The 18,877-nt window shown below is 38.3% G+C and overlaps 1 protein-coding gene across 1 annotated transcript; it reads left to right on the top strand.

Annotated features, from left to right (window-relative positions):
- Window positions 1–448: 448 nt before the first annotated feature.
- LOC104953224 (aquaporin-3-like) lies at window positions 449–9,757 on the top strand. Its single transcript, XM_010780135.1, has 6 exons — window positions 449–604; window positions 3,395–3,521; window positions 5,336–5,473; window positions 6,792–6,910; window positions 8,433–8,650; window positions 9,562–9,757. Exons 1-6 carry the CDS (start codon window positions 497–499, stop codon window positions 9,755–9,757), a joined length of 906 nt encoding a protein of 301 aa, XP_010778437.1. The 5' UTR covers window positions 449–496.
- The last annotated feature ends 9,120 nt before the right edge of the window (window positions 9,758–18,877 follow it).

Below are 18,877 nucleotides of genomic sequence, written 5' to 3' on the forward strand. Positions count from 1 at the left end.
CTCAGGAAGATGTCCTTTGCTTGATGAATGTACACAATTATGCACAAAAATACTTATATTTTAATTGGGAATGATTTTAAAGTAGGGTAAGAAACCTTGAAAAACAAACACCCGTTAGCTTGTAGAGTGAATGTGCAAATGTATAGATTTGTTTTCTAATTTATGCTCCCTTGTGATTACTACTATTACAAATTCTAGAGTCTTATCCCTGATGTAAAGCCCCCTGAGACAAATTTGTAATTTACGTAAATGTCAATAAAATCGAATAGATGTATGTGACGTGTAGCTGTGTTGCAAAGAGAGAAATGTCAGTCATAGCAGGAGTTCAGTGGCTGCAAAACTGTGTGGAGGGATGGGTGGAAAAGTGTTATGGACTGGCAGGCAGTCCAAAGGGAGGGACCCTAGGAGACCCCTAAAAGCTGATGTACGGCCACTGCCTCACATTCAGTGTTAGACTAAAGAGCCTAGCTAAAGATAAGCTTATAATAAGTGCATCATGGGAAAACAAAGAGACATTTTGAAGAAACTGGCAGGGACCTTTCAGATCCGACATGTGCTCCTCCGGCAGGCCATGGCAGAGTGCCTGGGAACCTTCATTCTGGTGGTGAGTAGAGAGTGTTCTGATTCTACTGCAGGGAAAACAAGGACAGTAGACTACATTGCTAGACATGTACTGAGTATAGAGTTGTTTCTAACTCAATTCGAAATGTAATTAATGTTTTTCATATTATTCTCTGACGCCATTTAATTCAATTGAATTGGGATGTAAACTGTGCAATCATAATATTTATTAAACCAGGGGAATGAAACGTCGGTTGGTAGCACTAAAATAAGTAAACTTTTTGGGGTTTTATGCAAAGTATTAGGTTTTTATGTGTAAACCTCTTCAAAAGCGTGTATGCTAGCCATGTACTTGCTAGCATTCTTTAGTTATGATCAATTTGAGCTAGAATCGTCACTACCAAAACAGTCACTACCGAAACAAATGGTTACATTTCGCTAATTGACATGATGGTTTCGGCAGTGACAAAATGGAATGGTAAGCAGGTAAATCCCACCATTTTGAAATAAATGTGTTTTAAAGTCTAAAAATCAGTGTGTTACTTTAAAGGTCTCTTATTATACTATTGTTAGGCATATATTATAGCAGGTCTCAGATATATAAAAAACATGTCTATGAAGTGTTTTGCTCAGAATACCAAACAGACCACCCACTCTAGCCTCATTCCCCTCTATTTCAGCCTGTTACTAAAGTGCTGATTCTGGGTCAGTAGCTTCAAACATTCACACTTCAACATAAGGCATGTTATGAGTTAAGATTAAGCAATGAGGTTGAGGGAATATGATACAACCTTGAGAACAAAATACTCAGGTCACTACCGAAACAGTGGATGTTTTGTAAAAAATAAAGTATATTGAGTTATCAACTAAAAATGTTGATATGATACTAATTGGTTTAATGTATGTTCAATTTCAACAATCATCAACTCTGGAATCAATATGATCAGTATTATGCATTTTACAAAGAAAGTTTTCATTATGCTTTTTATGAATTGTATAAATTAAACTTTGAAATGTGATTACAAATTCACTTTTATTAATTTAATTGTGAAAACCCTCAAGAAATATTTGTTAAAATACTATTTAGAGAAGGGAAGGTAAAACAATCTTAACAGGTTAATATAATACTTTTTTACTACAGTGTATGTACTATGTTTCGGTAGTGACCATTTTTGGTAGAGGAAGAACATTCCAATACAGTCTGTAAATACGATATAAAAATGTACGGTTCTTTTACTAGATATGTGTAATTTAGATTCAAAATTCAAAATATATATGGATAAAAAACATACAACATTTCAAAACATTTCCAACCTGACTTTGGTCCAATTCGGTAGAATGGCCCACATGAGATGAAAGTTATGATCGTATCTGAACATATGAACATTGTGAAGTGAGTGACAACGAACAATCCATTTGTGTAATCCGAGCAATCAATGAATCAAACCAACAATTAAAGATGAGTCACATCAAGATTTTCTCCCTAAAAACATTCTGAAGCCTTGCACCAGCTTTTCTTTTCAATGTGAGAAAAGACAAAAGATCTTTTGAAAATACCCCAAGGGATTCTGTCTCCTCCTCGTCCAACATGTTTGTGCAGAGAAAAGGTGAGGGTGCTATCGAGTCTGTTTAGTTGTTTCATGAGAAATATAGTTAATACTTATTTTACCCTCCAGTGCTCTTCTGCAAGACTGATTTGATGTTCAAAGGCAACTTTTACAGCAGCCTTTAAAACATTGTAAAAAACATTTAACTGCTGCTCTCTTCTCATTAAATTGCTGCTTTCTTATATTTCTAGGAGGCAAATAAACACTGAATAATTTAGACTACTCATAATAACTTAGCATCTCAGACTGCATTCATTATTGCCTATTTTTTCTTTCTTTGTACTTAATTCACACAAAACCATACTGTGTTATATCCATAGTTTCTGCTAATTACATCAAAACATCTAAAAGATTCCTTAAAATTAAGTTAAAAGGTTTTTCTGCCTGTGCAAAACAACCTGGAATCCGTCTGTTCCTCATGGTAACCCGCAGAAAACACAAATATCAGCTGAGCACGCCGATGGTGAACACCGGGACGTTTGTTATTCTGCCCCCCAGCTGGGACTGGTCTGTTAATTCCAGGAGCCTTCCGTCCACTGGGGGTCCGGTCCCTCGGTGGTCAGAGCGGGCCCTCAGAGGAGACAGCTCTGCGGGGGGAGGGGTTCAGATTGTTGTCTTCATCAATAGTTCTACTCAGAGCCCGGCCATAACACACACATGACCTCCGAGTTCAGAGAGACACACCCTGGATCTGACGGAGAGCAGGTCTCAGCGAGAGATCTGACTGGAGGTCAGGCAGCTGTAGAGCTCTATTATTCTCCCTCAAGTTTTTCTACTATTGTCTGTCTACACATAACTTCATGACAGGGTTGGAGTTTTCAGCTTTACTACTTGTGGATTGGATCTCCGAAAAAAGTGTGTGCTTAAGGAAATGTTGGGAAAGCGTTTCTTTAGTAGATCATTCTAGGGATTATTTGTCTAACGTGTGTCAATATACATATAGTACGTCATTTTGACAAATACATCTTTGATGTATGTCCAAAAACTATATTTAAGGTCTCTATAGTTTAATATGCTATTTATGTCACTCAGTTTTACTTACATTGCTGCTAGACATGTTTTAGCCATGGTTGTCTTTATTTTAATTTTATAACTAATGTGTGCTTCTCCTTTAATTGATTGCATGCCTTCTTTACCTGCTATGACACTTTTCTCTGTAACACTGTAAATGTCCCCGCTTTGGGACTGATACTCTGATTGTGATTCTGACCCTGTCCTCTCTCCAGATGTTTGGGTGTGGGTCAGTCGCCCAGGTGGTGCTGAGCGGAGGCTCCCACGGCTCCTTCCTCACGGTCAACTTTGCTTTTGGTTTTGCTGCGACTTTGGGCATCCTAGTGAGTGGACAGATCTCAGGTGAGGAAACTATATTTTAAGGGGTCAAGGTTTCACTGTTTCCTTATAAACTACTTTAACCTAATGTTCTGTTTGGTGACCCAGTGACCCCAACCCCTCTTCTTTCAGAAAAAGAAACATTACTTCTGTTTTAAGCAGTATAAAACATTTAGTAAGACCACCACAGAGCGGCCATCACACTCTATATATACCTCCTCCCCCTTCAGTAAAGAGAACGGAGAACTTCCACACCGCCACTACTGTATGTTCAATTTAAATATCATTTTCATCATTACAGACACTTCCTACTTTCTGCTTATAACATGTGCAATATTAACTTGTAAATGACGTAAGTGCCACTGCGTTCTTTGCACTATTCAATATTGCTCGTAACTGTAAATGTATTTTTCATGCATTATGTGACTGTCTATGTTTCTTGAAGTTATCTGATTTGCTCATTTGTTAATTTTATTATTATGCTGCTGTGTTTATTACATCTTTGTAACTCTGGCACAACAATTTCCTTCGGGATAAATAAAGTCCTAGCTTATCTTATCGTATTACAATATTTCCATATATTTTCGTTTTTTTAATGTATTTCTTGCACATCATTATTCTTTCGAAATCCCAGATAAGTCTTAATACAGTTTTTTTTTTCTGTCTTTGTCTCTTAATTACAGGAAATAAATATATCTTTCTTTTAACATAGCCCATAATAACGTATTAGGCATATAATATGTCCTTATTTGGTGTATTAACATTGCGTTGTGGTCTATTCTGTGTTTTTGTCACCATCATTAGATATAAAAGTTTATACCCCGGAACTGCCTTTTCAATGCCTTTCTATACATTTTAATGAGGTTGGAAAAACATTGTTAAAAGGGAAAAAAGGGCTGATTCTGTAATATTGTTAATATTATGATTATTATGTATTCATACACGCAGCAGCAAAAGCTTGTGTTTACAAATCATAGTTGTTAATTGAATGAAAGGGATGAAAACCTTATTAAGATAAAGAAAATGTTACTTAGTTAAGCCACAGTCATTTGCATCCCTGTCATGAAGCAGCTGTCATTCAGAGAGTTGACTCAGCTTTTTGTCTCCAGCTTTCATAAGCATAATAAGGAGTGATTATTATTGATGGCTTGACAGACACTAAATATCAGCAAAAGGGTAAACTGTATCTGAAGTGCTGTATTTACCACAGTGATGTGTGTGCCTGACATGATGACAGCTACAGGCAGAGGGGGCAGAACAGGAAGCAGTGGGCAGAGGAATGCAAAAGAGATACACACAGAAGGCTGGGGCTCTTCCCGCTGAACTTGAACACTACGTGGTCTGTAATTGAAAGGAAAGTGAGAGTCAATCCTCAATCCTAGTATCCTCTTGTCAAAAGCAGCAACACTACAAAGGGCTGCGCAGTTCAATCATGCTCATTTCTTCAATGCTTTTATAATGAGGCTGCTCGCCTTTAACACTCATTGCAGCTGGGAAAATAAGCTCTTATAATTAGATAGCTCCTACCCTGACATGATTAAGGTGTGAAAAGAAGCGAGGCACCCACGAGTGTGCCATCAGAGAACTTATTTTCACCTTCAAGGTTAGAAAAAGGGATACTTCTTAATATTTTTATCCTTCCAATTTCATTTGTTCCATCCCAACAGGACTTTAGTGAAACTCACTAAATATATAGGCTAACAACACTCTTCTCGGAAAAGGGTGGGCGGCTGCACTGTATGCAGTAGCAATAGCAATATGATGTTTTCCTGCCAGGAATCAGAATATGTATGTGTTTATGAAATTCATTCAATTCTCCATATTTGTCTCATCTGCAGGTGGTCATCTGAACCCAGCTGTGACCTTCTCACTGTGTTTACTTGGGAGAGAGCCCTGGAGGAAGTTCCCGCTGTTCTTTTTCTTTCAGACTCTCGGTGCCTTTCTGGGGGCAGCAGTTGTATTTTGCATGTATTTTGGTACGTGACACTAAAGATGATTCATCTAAAAATGTTAAATTTAACTGCCACACACCTATAATCCTTAGACAAATCATGATTGTTGTTTACTCAGTGGTAGATTTACAGGTCGTAGCAGGAAACACAAGCTGGATGCACCCCGAGGACTAAAACTATTTTGAAACTTCGATTTCCTTGAGTAAATGGCAGCTTGGTGGAGACAATTAAAAATGTACAACCTGTTATAGCTTTGTGCCTGACAGTTTGAACAAAGCCAAATGGTTGTTTGCTCTGAGGGAACAAGAACAAATGAACATCCAGACCTCCTCTTGACTAAATGTAACCTATTTTGTGGCTTACTTCTACTAAATACCCTACACAAGGGATCAATCACCACACTTACACTTTATATAACCCTTCATGAATCCCTTTTTAAGGTAAAAACTGTGAAAGCAGAGGCTTGAGATGCCAAGAACACACAATTTATCCAACGATTGCAGATTCACAGGAAACAAGACCTTCCTAGTAATCAGTGACGAGAACATCAACCCCAACCAAGGCAAATATTCCCTTCCTTCAGCTAGACAGCTATCCATGAGCCAGACTTTAATCAATCCTCAAAGTCTGCCAGGACCCTACCAAACATAACCTCCAAGAACTTGCAACACTCTTCACGCATCACCTCTCCGAACACAAACGTAAACATCCCCGCTGAACTTATCCTCAAATCTCACCTCACACCGCACAGCACAATAACCTCCCAATAATCGACACTACCATAGTCAAACACTTTCCGACACTCACAGGGCTCCCACCAAACAAATTCCAGACCAAGGGCAATTACCTGACTTGGATCAGAGCTACAGCCCAACACATTCAGGAACTGGTGCAATCAACTCCAACTCTACCAACACCACAAATAATTACACACCCACCCACCCACAGATTGGAATGCCAGTGCAATCTAATCCTGACCCAGACACCTCAAACCCCAACCCCAACCTGACCCTACCAACAACACCTTTTATAAGGTAAAAAACTGTGAAAGCAGAGGCTTGAGATGCTTACAACAGGAAGTGGTGCACAATTTCTAGTCTGACCTTTGTTGGATCTCTCTCCACTAATCCTGTCATCTTTGTTCTTCTACCATCTAATAGGGGCATAACGTTATAATTAATAAACCATAAATGTCAACCCTTATGATGCCGCTAGAGACGATGTAATTGATACAGTGTCTGGAAACTATAAATGTCTACTATGAAAGAAAGTCAAAACATTGGCAAAGTTAAATTGTATTAATAAAAACAAAAGTAATGTGATCTGTACGTTCTTCCACCAGATGCATTATGGGACATTAGCCAGGGAGAGCTGATCGTAGTGGGGAATAATGCCACGGCTGGGATTTTTGCCACATATCCATCCAAACATCTCTCCTTGGTTAATGGATTCTTTGATCAGGTAACAGTTTATTTCTCAAATGTATCACCCCTACTCAGAACAACAGCTGATCCATATAAATCAGCATGCTCTGTCCCACAGGCCTAACACCACTGCTTGAGTACTGCACAAGTACTGTAAAACAATATAATGTTGCATCAATGTCTATTGTTTTTGGTATTTGGCAATAGACTCAATTTGCGTAATTTGAAAGTTTGATTGAAAAAGAACACAATCACAGACCTTGAGGTCACAGTGTCTGCTGGAGCTGATTAGACAGTGGCATTGACACAAATCAAAGTTTGTCTTCAAGAAAAGATTGAAAAATATGAGTCACATCCATTGTAGATATTGCACTATAGACATACTGTATGAAGGCAAAATAATTGCATGGCTCCACTGCTGGAGCCCAAAATGTATATTCCTCGGAGGTATTGCATGGAAATCTGGCACTCCTGTAACAGCCTGATCACCAATCACGTCACCTGGGCTCCTTTCACACTCTTTAACCTTTCAGAAGATGGGAGCGGTGTATTGAGCAGGACAGTGTCACTATTCATTTGATCTGATTGTCTTGACTTGGAATCTGTGTAGAACAGCTTGTAAGTGTGAGAGGAAAAGCAAGGTCAATTAGATCCCGCTCTGCCAGAAGATTCAAATAATTAATGAAGGAACCCTGTGCGTAAAACGATGCGCTGTGCATCAAAAGTCTGGACCCTGCAGTGCACATACAGTAATCCTGCTGAGGATAGCTTTGTGCACAGTGTGTGTTCTGTAGGATCAAAAAGACATTCCAATACTTGATGCAGTGTTTGTTGTTCGCTACATTTTCTGAGCAAGTAAAGGTATATATTGACAACATACCATACACCTTTTTTCCTGAACAATTGCAGGTAGTAGCCTATGCATATTCTACCAAATGGTTAAAAAGACCAATAACAGCTGTATACTAGGAATGCCTTACAATTATCAGCAAACTATCTTTTGTATAAACACCAGCCAGGAAACAGCTTGTTATTCTTAAGTTAACCTTTTCAAGACCCTTATTGACACTAAAAGAACACTTCCTCTGAGCTGGTGGCAGCAAAACTACCTCACAAAATCTGTATAGGGTACCTGCTGTCCAGGGTGGGCACGAGCCACAGCTGCAGCCCTCATACTGTATAGACCCTGACTCATCACAGCACGTAGAGGAATCAATACCATATCCACTGTGTGCATATACTCTAAAACTGTACTGTTCAGGCATGAAGTGATTCAACCATGCCAATTGAAAGACAGTCCATACGTTCACCTCTCATTGGGGGGCTTGATGTCAGATCAGTGGACAGTGCAATATCTATGATGTGCTGTTTTCTGATGTGAAGGCTCACAGAGTTTACAAAATAAGTTTTAATTTTGACATTTCGTCAATTGACATAGTTAAAATAAAGGTGCATCATCATCAGCAGGACTACTTATTCTCAGTAATACAAATGAATAAGGATCCAATGAACTTTAATAAAAATAATTAATAGATCCTTCTCCCTGCATGATGTCTTAGATTATTGGAACAGCTGCATTGATCGTCTGTATCCTGGCCATAGTGGACCCTCGAAACAACCCCGTCCCTCGGGGTCTGGAGCCCCTCACAGTGGGCCTTGTGGTGCTGGTCATCGGCCTGTCGATGGGCTTCAACTCCGGCTATGCGGTGAACCCAGCCCGGGACCTCGGGCCACGCATCTTCACCGCTCTGGCAGGGTGGGGAAGAGAGGTTTTCACGTGAGTACAGAACTACTTTGGAATGCTTTACCACAACCAGGTTGTCAGGGTGTTGGAGGTGTGGACCCAAAGCAGTACAAATAGGGAGGCAGGTGTAGGGAAGCAAACAAAAGGAGAGCTTTTATCAAATTAAAAGCTGGTTTAACGACAAAAACGGCAGGATCAGGCGAGGAGGGACAAAAGGAAAGTACCAAACAAACCGGGAACACACAGGAGGGCAGACCAGGGAAATCCAGCAGGACATCAGACCAAAACCTCACGAAACGAAGAACCGACAAGGAACGCAAGACTAAATACACAGGGGTAATCACAAGACACAGCTGGAGAGGGGAGATGAAACACAATCAGACAATCAGACAGGAGGGAAAACATAGGAAGGAAGAAAAGACACAGGGAGAACGGAATTTCAAAACAAAACTGGAAACTACACACAAGGCTGAAATCATGACAGGTTGAGATATGGACACCACCTATAAGTGGATCCAGAAATGTCATTAAGATTTTCAATTGCCATTAAAAGAAAATGTCATTTAAAGTCAGATTAATATTACAAAATATTGGATTAGGATGAACGTTATTCCATTGCTAAATTTCACAAAGCTACCCTGCAGTATAAGTAAAAACCAAATAGGCCCCTCCTTCACCAGCTGCCTGCAGCACTAATGTGATGAACACTACTGTTGTTCCCTGCCAAGTAAACTGACATGTGTTTAATAGCGTGTCCCTTCATTACATTTTGAATGATTCAATATGGCCATGGCTCACATGCTTTCTGACCCGTAACGTTGCATCTCTCTAACATCAGCTTTGCATTCATATTTTATTCAGGCCGGCTGTGATACGGAAAGGTAAACAGAATAAAAGAATGATAAGGACAACATGTATAACAGATTTTTCCCATTCTCTTACAGGGCAAACACCTACTGGTTCTTTGTGCCCCTCTGTGCCCCCTTCCTGGGGGCAGCCGTGGGGGTGCTGATCTACCAGCTCCTGATCGGATACCATTTAGAAGGAGAAATGCAAAAAAAACAGGAGGAGGAGGAGGAGGAGGAGGAGGAGGAGGAAAGGTCCAAACGATCCAACATGACAACCAACGAAGAAGCATAAGCTTTTTACAATTTAACCGCAGCAGGTGACATCCTTGACTAATAATTATATATTTGCTGTTTAGAAAAACTTCTCTGTTCACCAAACTCTAAAACTAACATTAGCCTTTGGAAAGCATGCACCATCAATCAATACTTATGAAGACATCTAATGATATCTTATCATAGGCAGAACAGTTTCTCAGGAAATGATTCTTTCTGAATTCAATTTCACTTAACTCCAGTGAGCTATTTCATTTCCGCTTTAAGCAATCCATGCTGCGTGTCTGACAAAACAAATGTATCAGATCACAGAAGAACGCTAAAGAAAAGAGTTGAAGAGGTATTTGAATGGTGTCCTGTTTTTTTCTAACTGAGGTGGAAGAAGCCTCCAAATCACCATCAAATCAAAGTTACATTCACACTTCTTGTACTATTCTTTTGTTGTTGTTTGAATAGTTACATTTTCTTCGTATGCACACCTAAGTAAGACACATCTTTACATATTTTGTGTCAGATTTTGAAACAGGTAAAACTTGTCTTCATGTTCCCACCCCTCAAACATTTGTTTTTTATATATTTGTCTGAATAAATGTTTCCAAACTAAGTAAAAACCATCAAGCGATTGATTTTGTGTGACTTGTAATGACCTTTTTAAGTATATTCGCTTGTGCATTTCTTTATAAATGATAAGTAAGGTACTTTTAGTTGACCTGCTCTGTGTAGATCTACCTGGCTCAGAAATAACAGATGGTTTATAGTAAGGAACATGAGATGGTAAACACCTCTCTGTGATATGTCATTTGTTTCGTATGGATGGCTTTTATATTAACCAAATTAGAGAAGCCCCTAGAGGGAATATTTCCCAAAGATTGAAACGATTCGCTGTGTTTTCAAGTGAAAAATAAAAGGGTTGGTTTATGAGCAGAAGTTTACCTCAGGGACTCACAGGCATGCAAATAGTGACATTTGCTGCATTATAAATGCCCTCCGAACGGTTAAAAAGCCCCTCTGGGTTTATAGTGCCTCAGGTGGTTATCCGTTAGAAATTCGATCTCAGCTTGAAAGGGCACTAAGGACAAAAAAGGTCAGGGGCATTTACTCAAAATAACACTCAACAACCATAAGACAGCAAAGCAAAACACACACACACACACAAGAAGTTTATATCTTCAGCAGACGTCCATCAATGCTCAATTACCATTATCAGAGAAGCAAATGCATATTCTGCATCAAAATATCAGTAATTACATTTTTGGTGTCTGGAAAAGAATATCAATAAGTCAGATCTTACAAAGGCTTAAACTTCAGAGACGGATGTTTGACATTTGGAGTCCCTCTCTGGCTTGACCTTTGAGCAGTTCACCAAACATATCCATTGTCAATCTAACCATTTGCCTCTGAACTTATAATTCATCTTCCTGCTGCCTCGCTGAACAGAGGCTTTAGCTTTTGAATTTTACAATGTGTCGTTGTAAAACAAAAGTGAGGTTCAAACAAATGTTCCATTATAAATATGCAAGGTCTGTTTATTTGAAAAGCTATAGAGTGAATTCAAAGATTCATTCTTCATTTCCTATGCATTGGACTCAGTCTTCTATGCATGCTGAAGCAGAAGTATGGCAGAAATGAAAAATGTTATCTATGACCAGAAAATAAAATCAGCAACATGAACCGCAAGAGTAATAACAACCATCTTCGTGCTCGACACATTTGTTTGTTGGCCTACCTCGATTACACTGCAACAAAATATAAAAAATCATACACAAGGGTCGCAGATTTTCATTTAAAATAAACCTGCAGAATAATAAATGCCGTATTCAACCTAATCTTTATGTCATGTCCCAGAGACATTTCAGTACAAGCAAAGCCAAATACAGGCTTGAACCACAGCGCCACTGTGTGGCCAAGTGAGGAATAAATGGACTGTACTTATATAGCGGATATGCAGCTCTTTGACCACTGAGCAGTATTGTGAGGAAGGCACACATAAACACCTCAGGTAGGGATGGAGTACCATAAAGCGCAAAACATTAAAGTACTTGTGTTGGATCAATTTGCTGCAAATGTAAAACAAAAATGATATTCTGTGTTGACCAATTTCCAAAAACCTAAAAGTTTGATTTATGTTCATGCCAGATAACATTCTAATAAATCATTATCCAAACAAACCTCTCTTCATTACTTTTGACTTTGGACTAAAACGTGTCTATCCTTTCAAACTGATTATTGCGGCACATGTCTGAACTGGTGGATGCAGACAAAGACTCTTTTATAAAGAAATATAAAGAAAGACATATTGTCCTTGTATCCTCATTCATGAGAATTTCCCTTCCACGATGCACTCACTAACTCCCTTCCATTGCTTCGCAGTAGAACAGGAATATCATTTTACACAAAACGTGGTGGAATATATACGTGGTTCATTCTATAACAATGTCCTGTAATGCTGCCACTGTAAACACATTACACTCAGCAGGAAAACATGTGTTGTGATGACTTTAGGTAATTACCTTTCACATGACCTGCTGCAGATATTATCTTTGCGTGTCACTCATGATTCAGATGAGTTGAAGTTGTGATGTAAGTATTAGTCACACTAAGCTCTATAAATGTCTGAATAGCACCTTAACCCCCAGCCAGACACATTAATGGACGACAGAAGTACATTTTTGTGTTGATTCAACTACGGTTGTCACAAGACATGTCCAAGACTTTGATAATGGTTAATACATCTGTACATAAATTGTCAAAGGCCTCCTATGGGGTTTTTGACCATACTGTATGTGAGGATGCTAATTAATTTTGTTCTAGAGTGGTCGACACACATGCATGTGCAAGCAATCTATGCAATAAGCATTCCTGCTATGGTTCACACTACTCCACTGATCTAAAGGTGATTCCAATGTGCCAAGAAAAACACTGCCCAAACAACAGAGGCAGGAGAACAATAAGACTGCTAACAAGTCAACATCAATGGAGGCAATGCAGTAACACTGACTTTAAACAAAGGCTTCAAAGACATCTTTGTAAGAAAAGTCCACAGAGCACCTTTAACTTAGATCACAAACTATGTTTATCTCCAAAATAAATATATGGCAAAGTGAATCTCAATCCTAATCAATAGTAATACTTGTCCAAAGCCAGGATAGATCAAAAACAGAAATAAAAACGCAATTGACTAAATGTTTGGGACGATTTGTTATGTTTCCTTTTTCCATTCCGACAACACAAGTATTTATTTGAAGAAATAAAAACAACCCAACCGACAACAATAGGTGTCAGTATTCTGTAAATCAATTTTTTTTAAATTATAAAAAAAAAGAAAACAATTCGAATTAGGACGTTTTTAAAAATGAAATCTTAGATAAATAAACTTGTAGTTTGGAATATATTTGTAAAATGATTTAAAATGTTCTTTTTATTTGAGGATTATGATCAAAAATATGTCAACAATCAATAACTCTACTATCTCTTTATAAACCATGTTAAATCACAGCAATGCATTCTCCGGTTTGATACAGGTTGTCATTCTGCTGAGCACTGCTGCACACAGCCACTGTTTACACACATCTAAATCTGTAAATCCTTCTGATGAATGCCAATTTCAACATCACATATCAATCACTATTATGCTATTCCCGTAAATCTTTGACACACTAGTATTCTTCAAAGAAGTTCAATATTTATGAATGTGACTGTGCTTCGTGGCCTTTTCTGTACCCGAACCACTTTGCATGCCTGAATTTCTAAATTGCAGCTATGCGTGGTGACAGATCCCATCATTACAAAGCTGAACATACAGTACACAATGAAAAACTGATTAGCACGACTCAACAGAAGACACTCCACGCCCCAGACAGCTATGTCTGAGGAAGTTAATCCGACAGTTTGGCTTACTACTTGCACTCAGGAGTTTAAGATGCCTGCATAAAAATAATAAGCTGTTAAGATTCAAAGTTATCTAGTTTCTCTTCATGTGAACAATTCCAGGATTAGAGGGAAACGATCACATGGTTAATATTGTAAAACGATTGCAGGTTTGGTCAACTCAAATTGATAGTTAGGTTTAGGCAGTAAAACTAGTTAGAAGATAGATCCTGATTGTGGTTGAAAAAAGTATGTTTATTAAGCTAAGGATGTGATGTTATCATTATAAAGTATCTCAACTTTTTGTTCCTCAGGGGTTAGGGTTATGGTTAGGGTTAGGCAAGCACAACATGATCACGCTTACTGTAATACTGCATCAGTTCCTGCTGTGAGCAAGTATTAATGACGTGGGTAGGTTAACATTGGAGTCCGTTAATAGCCCTGTGAATAACAAACAGGAGACAAAGGGACCCCCCAGTTGCATTACTTGAATCCCTATGAATATGAAAGACCAAGAATATTAAGAAATACAGAAATACATTTAGGGAAATTGAGGATAATATTTGAAAGACAAAAAAGCAATACAGACATCTTTTCTGTTCCGATATGTTACATTGTATTTCTCTATTCAGCATTCACAGATAAAGGCCAGTAGTAGTTACAAAAGGATTAAATACAGCAAGCAATTGTTTCCATGGCTACTGTTATTGTAACCTGCCACTGACTGAAGGTCCAAGATGTCTGTGTGCAGTTACATGTATGTTTACTGCTATGAACTACAGGAACTCCAGGTTTAATTGGCTCCCAGAGATTAAAGTCCATTTAATGTTTTACTGCTAAACATATAATGATACATGGCAAAAACAATCATTTACAGTGACATCTTCTTGTTGGTTGGTCATAAAAATTGTGTTTTATTAGAGGAAACATTGTTTTGTGACAGGCTATATTTATAGTCCTTGGGTTAAATACCACAACACTGTCAGAGGAAATGACAATTAGGCTGGTATGAATCAATGTGTGCATGCAACAACCGTTCAGCAGTGACTTTAAGTGCAGACAATGCGTGATTCAAGGTCTCACCAATCACCAACCTGCTTATTACTGCCGGTGTTAACTCCTTTAAAAACCTCCTAGATGTCAGGTACTGCTGGGATAATTACAATACACTCAGGTGCAATGCAAATGGTCTATGTGTAAAAAAGCCCCATGAGACACACCAACTCGTTTGGGGCTTGATTAATTGAGCTGTTTTATGAATATATGTCTGTATTCATCCAATCTGATTTCAACCATTGTGTTTTTGCAATCTAAAAATGTGCAAATTACGACAAATTTAAGTTAAAATCTTATCAATGGAAAATACCACAGTGGGTATCAGAGAAGCTTAAACTTAGTAAAACTTTTATCTACCTCTGAAATATTTATTTTGTGATTCATTCACAATTAAATAAACAGATCTCGAAATGTCAGATGTGTTCTCTCATTGAGGGTTACCCAGCTGTTTGTTTTTCTTCAGGCTCTGTATGCCAACATTTATTTTCCTGCATGGATTTTTGAAAACAATGGCAACTATAGTTTTAAGAAATCCATGTCAGGTCACAGACTAAAACTCCCCATGTAATCCATCCATTTGAGCCAAACACATTTTTCATCAATTCCAAAGCTCCATATTTAAATTTGGAGGAATTAGTGATTAAATACTTCTGATTTACCTTTAAAACGGCAACTGGCCTATTTTCAGTGCAGACCTTTAACATGTGATAGCAGGAGCAGCACAGGTGCAGTGAGTTAACATTGATGTGTTGGATCCACAGAGTGCATTAGTCATGCAATTATTCACACCTGCAGCGACCCTGCATCTATTAAAGTTATAACTGCTTGAAAGGGACGCAGTTGCAGTACACAAATCAGATTTTGCGCCAGTGAAATTAATAAATCAAGAGATTAATGCAGACGCCAGTTGGGAATTGCTTAAGAAAACATGCAGCATATGTAACTGTGAATAAATGTCTCTGTACTATTATTTATGTGCCGTTATGAATAAGATTACCTTATTCAGAATGTAAAGAGAAAGGTGTTGAAATGTTACTTTGTTGTTTTTGAACAGAACAAAGGAAGTAAACCTGAGGCCATTCATGTAATGTGGATACCAATACGAGTTGTCTCTCCGGAGTGATGATGTAGTTGGATTAGAGACACAATGCAGAGGTATTTGCTGACACAACTTTAAGCTCTCAAAGGATTTAGGTATCTTATATTGTAACAGTGTTGTTCATGTGTATCATAGTTGCTGGCATGTAGCAACGTGGCATTAGCACCATGGGGTAAAAGTCAGGTCAGGAATCACATTCTGCTAAAGGTCTGTTTTTACTCAGCAGACTTCCCTGTCTTGAATTAAAGAATCAAATTACAGGAAATACTTGCTTAAACCTGTCAGGGAGCTTTTTCAGGAAATGTCAACAAGTGTTTCTTTGTGCTTTGTGCTTGTACAGTTGTGTGCTGCGATCCTGAAATATGACATCATTTCAATCTTCTTCCATTCCTTTATCAGCACAGAAAGTGAAGCCTTTTACTTACAGTTGTTAGTTAATTCATTTTAAAGCTGCATAAAACCTGAGTGGATCATCTGAGAAAGTTATCTGGCTATTAGACTGTCAAATCAAATGCCAAATACTCATTGTTCTTTGCCAGTAAAGCATTTGTCTGGCTGTCATTTAATGATTGACGTTGTTTCCTGGGTGTGGTTTTACCACTAAGCTACCATTGTCTGTCCTTTACACCAAACCCTGAGCCAGAATGGTGCCTGCAACACTGCAGGCACGCTAAAGACTGGCTCCTGCTGGAGATTAAATCAAAGTTGTTCAAATGTTAAGGTGTTTTGAATAACTTAAATCAGAATCCAGATGAAACCATCAGCAACTTGAAAAACTCAGAACCGTAAAAAATAGAATAACAGAGACAGGCACAGATCACTGTCAAACCAACACACTATACACATATGTTCATTAAAAGGTTTCTTCTTTAGGGGCAGAACATTTTGGTCAGCTAATATCGTCTGTGAAGCAATTCCTTAGCTGTTTGGTTGATTTTGGCTAGAGTTACGACCATTACCCTTTCTGACTAACATTGCAACAAATCCTTTTACAAAGGTTGGTATATTTTAAAAGTGATTTGGTGTTAAGCAACACGAACAATAACTGCGGAGCCTGTTCAGACATCAAAACGACTTGGTCAGGCTTTTAAAAAGCATTGTGGTTCGGGTTAAAACAACTACGAAACAGTTTCTGTTAGAGTACATCATTATTGTCACAATCAAGCCTTTTTGACTGGATGTGAAGAGCAGCTCGTCACCATTTACCTCTGGACCTGTCCCGGCTCAGGATCGTGTGGGTTATAAAGGAACAGATTAAGTGTGTTAATGTTGAACTGTTACACTTTATGCATTATAAGTATGGACCATGTTAGAGCATTACAGCTCTGCCAGGAGTTTATTTTTCAGGGGCTACTGCCCACAGGTGTTCTTCATCTCTCATCTCATCTTAATCCTCATTTCTACATTTCACGGTGAAAGGATATCTTCTCTTTGAAATCACTCAGCTTTATTAGCATACAAAAACAAACTGAATAAAAGCTTTATTACTGCAGCTAAATATTTGTTACCTGACCTAATATAAGATGTTATGGCAGTTGGGGGTGTTATTGAAAAGAAAAATAATGTATAATAGCTTCTCTCTTTGTAACTGTTATACTCACAAACGTAGCACAGGGAACCGTTTCTCCCAAGTAGAAAACAAAACCACTTGCATTTGAGGCACATGCATCAGCTTTTAGACCAACCTTTAAAGGAGACCTATCATTCTATATATTTAAATGATATAGTGTATGACCATACCTGTATAAGGTATATTTATACATTTTATTTTTCAAAATACCAAACAGATCATATACCTTATACAGGATATGGTCATACATATATCATTTAAATATATAGAATGATAGGTCTCCTTAAAGGTTGGTCTAAAAGCTGATGCAATGTGCCTCAAATGCAAGGGGTTTTGTTTCCTGACTTGGAGGAAACGGTTCCTGTGCTACGTTGTGGAGTAAACAGTTACAAAAGGAGAGCTTATTAATAAATTATTTTTTCTTTTCATAACACCCCCAACGCCATAACCTTATATTAGGTCAGGTAACAAATATTTAGCTGCAGTAATAAAGCTTTTTATTCAGTTTGTTTTTGTATGCTAATAAAGCTAGTGATTTCAAAGAGAAGATATCCTTGTCACCGTGAAATGTAGAAATGAGGTTAAGGAGATGAGAGATGAAGAACACTGTGGCAGTACCCCTGAAAAATAAACTCCTGGCAGAGCTGTATGCTCTAACATGGTCCCATACTTATAATGCATCAAGTGTAACTAGTTCAACATTAATCACACTTAATCTGTTCTTTATAACCCACACGATCCGCAGCCGGGCAGGTCCCAGAGGTAAATGGTGACGAGCTGCTCCTTCCATCCAGTCAAAAACGGCTTGATTGTGCAATATGATGTACGTCTAACAGAAACTGTTTCGTAGTTGTTTTAACCCGAACCACAATGCTTTTTAAACCCTGACCAAGTCGTTTGATGTCTGAACAGGCTCCCAGTTTATTGTTGCGTGTTGGCTAACACCAATCACTTTTAAAATATACCAACTTTTAAAGGTTTGTTTGCAATGTTATAGTCAGAAATGGGTAATGGTCGTAACTCTACCAAAATCAACCAAACAGCTAAGGAATTGCTTCACAGACGAATATTAGCTGACAAAATGTTCTGCCCCTAAAGAGAACATTTTATGACCATATGTGTTAGTGTGTTGGTTTGACAGTGATCGTGCTGTCTCTGTTATTCTATTTTTTAAAGGTTGAGTTTTTCCCAGTTGCTGATGTTTCATCTGATTCTGATTTAAGTTATTCAAACACCTTAAATTTGAACAACTTTGATTTTAATTCCAGCAGAGCCAGTATTTAGCGTCTGCAGTGTTGCGGCACCATTCGGCTCAAGGGTTTGGCTGTGAAGGCAGGACAATGGTAGCTTAGTGGTAAAACCACACCAGGAAACAACGTCAAATCATGTAAATGACAGCCAGACAATGCTGTACTGGCAAAGAACAATGAGTATTTGGCATTTGATTTGACGCAGTCTAATAGCCAGATAACTTTCTCAGATTATCCACTCCAGGTTTCATTGCAGCTTTACAATGAATTAACTAAACTGTAAGTAAAAAGGATCTC

This window comes from Notothenia coriiceps, unplaced genomic scaffold (genome assembly GCF_000735185.1).
Source record: "Notothenia coriiceps isolate Sejong01 unplaced genomic scaffold, NC01 NC01_scaffold00021374, whole genome shotgun sequence".
Classification (NCBI taxonomy): Eukaryota; Metazoa; Chordata; class Actinopteri; order Perciformes; family Nototheniidae; genus Notothenia; species Notothenia coriiceps.

Bases quoted from the DNA above. Each gene is read 5' to 3' on its own strand.
- LOC104953224 (XM_010780135.1), top strand. From the start codon at position 497: ATGGGAAAACAAAGAGACATTTTGAAGAAACTGGCAGGGACCTTTCAG. The intron at 605-3,394 runs GTGAGTAGAGAG...TCCTCTCTCCAG, and splicing joins TGGGAACCTTCATTCTGGTG to ATGTTTGGGTGTGGGTCAGT. The intron at 3,522-5,335 runs GTGAGGAAACTA...TCTCATCTGCAG, and splicing joins AGTGAGTGGACAGATCTCAG to GTGGTCATCTGAACCCAGCT.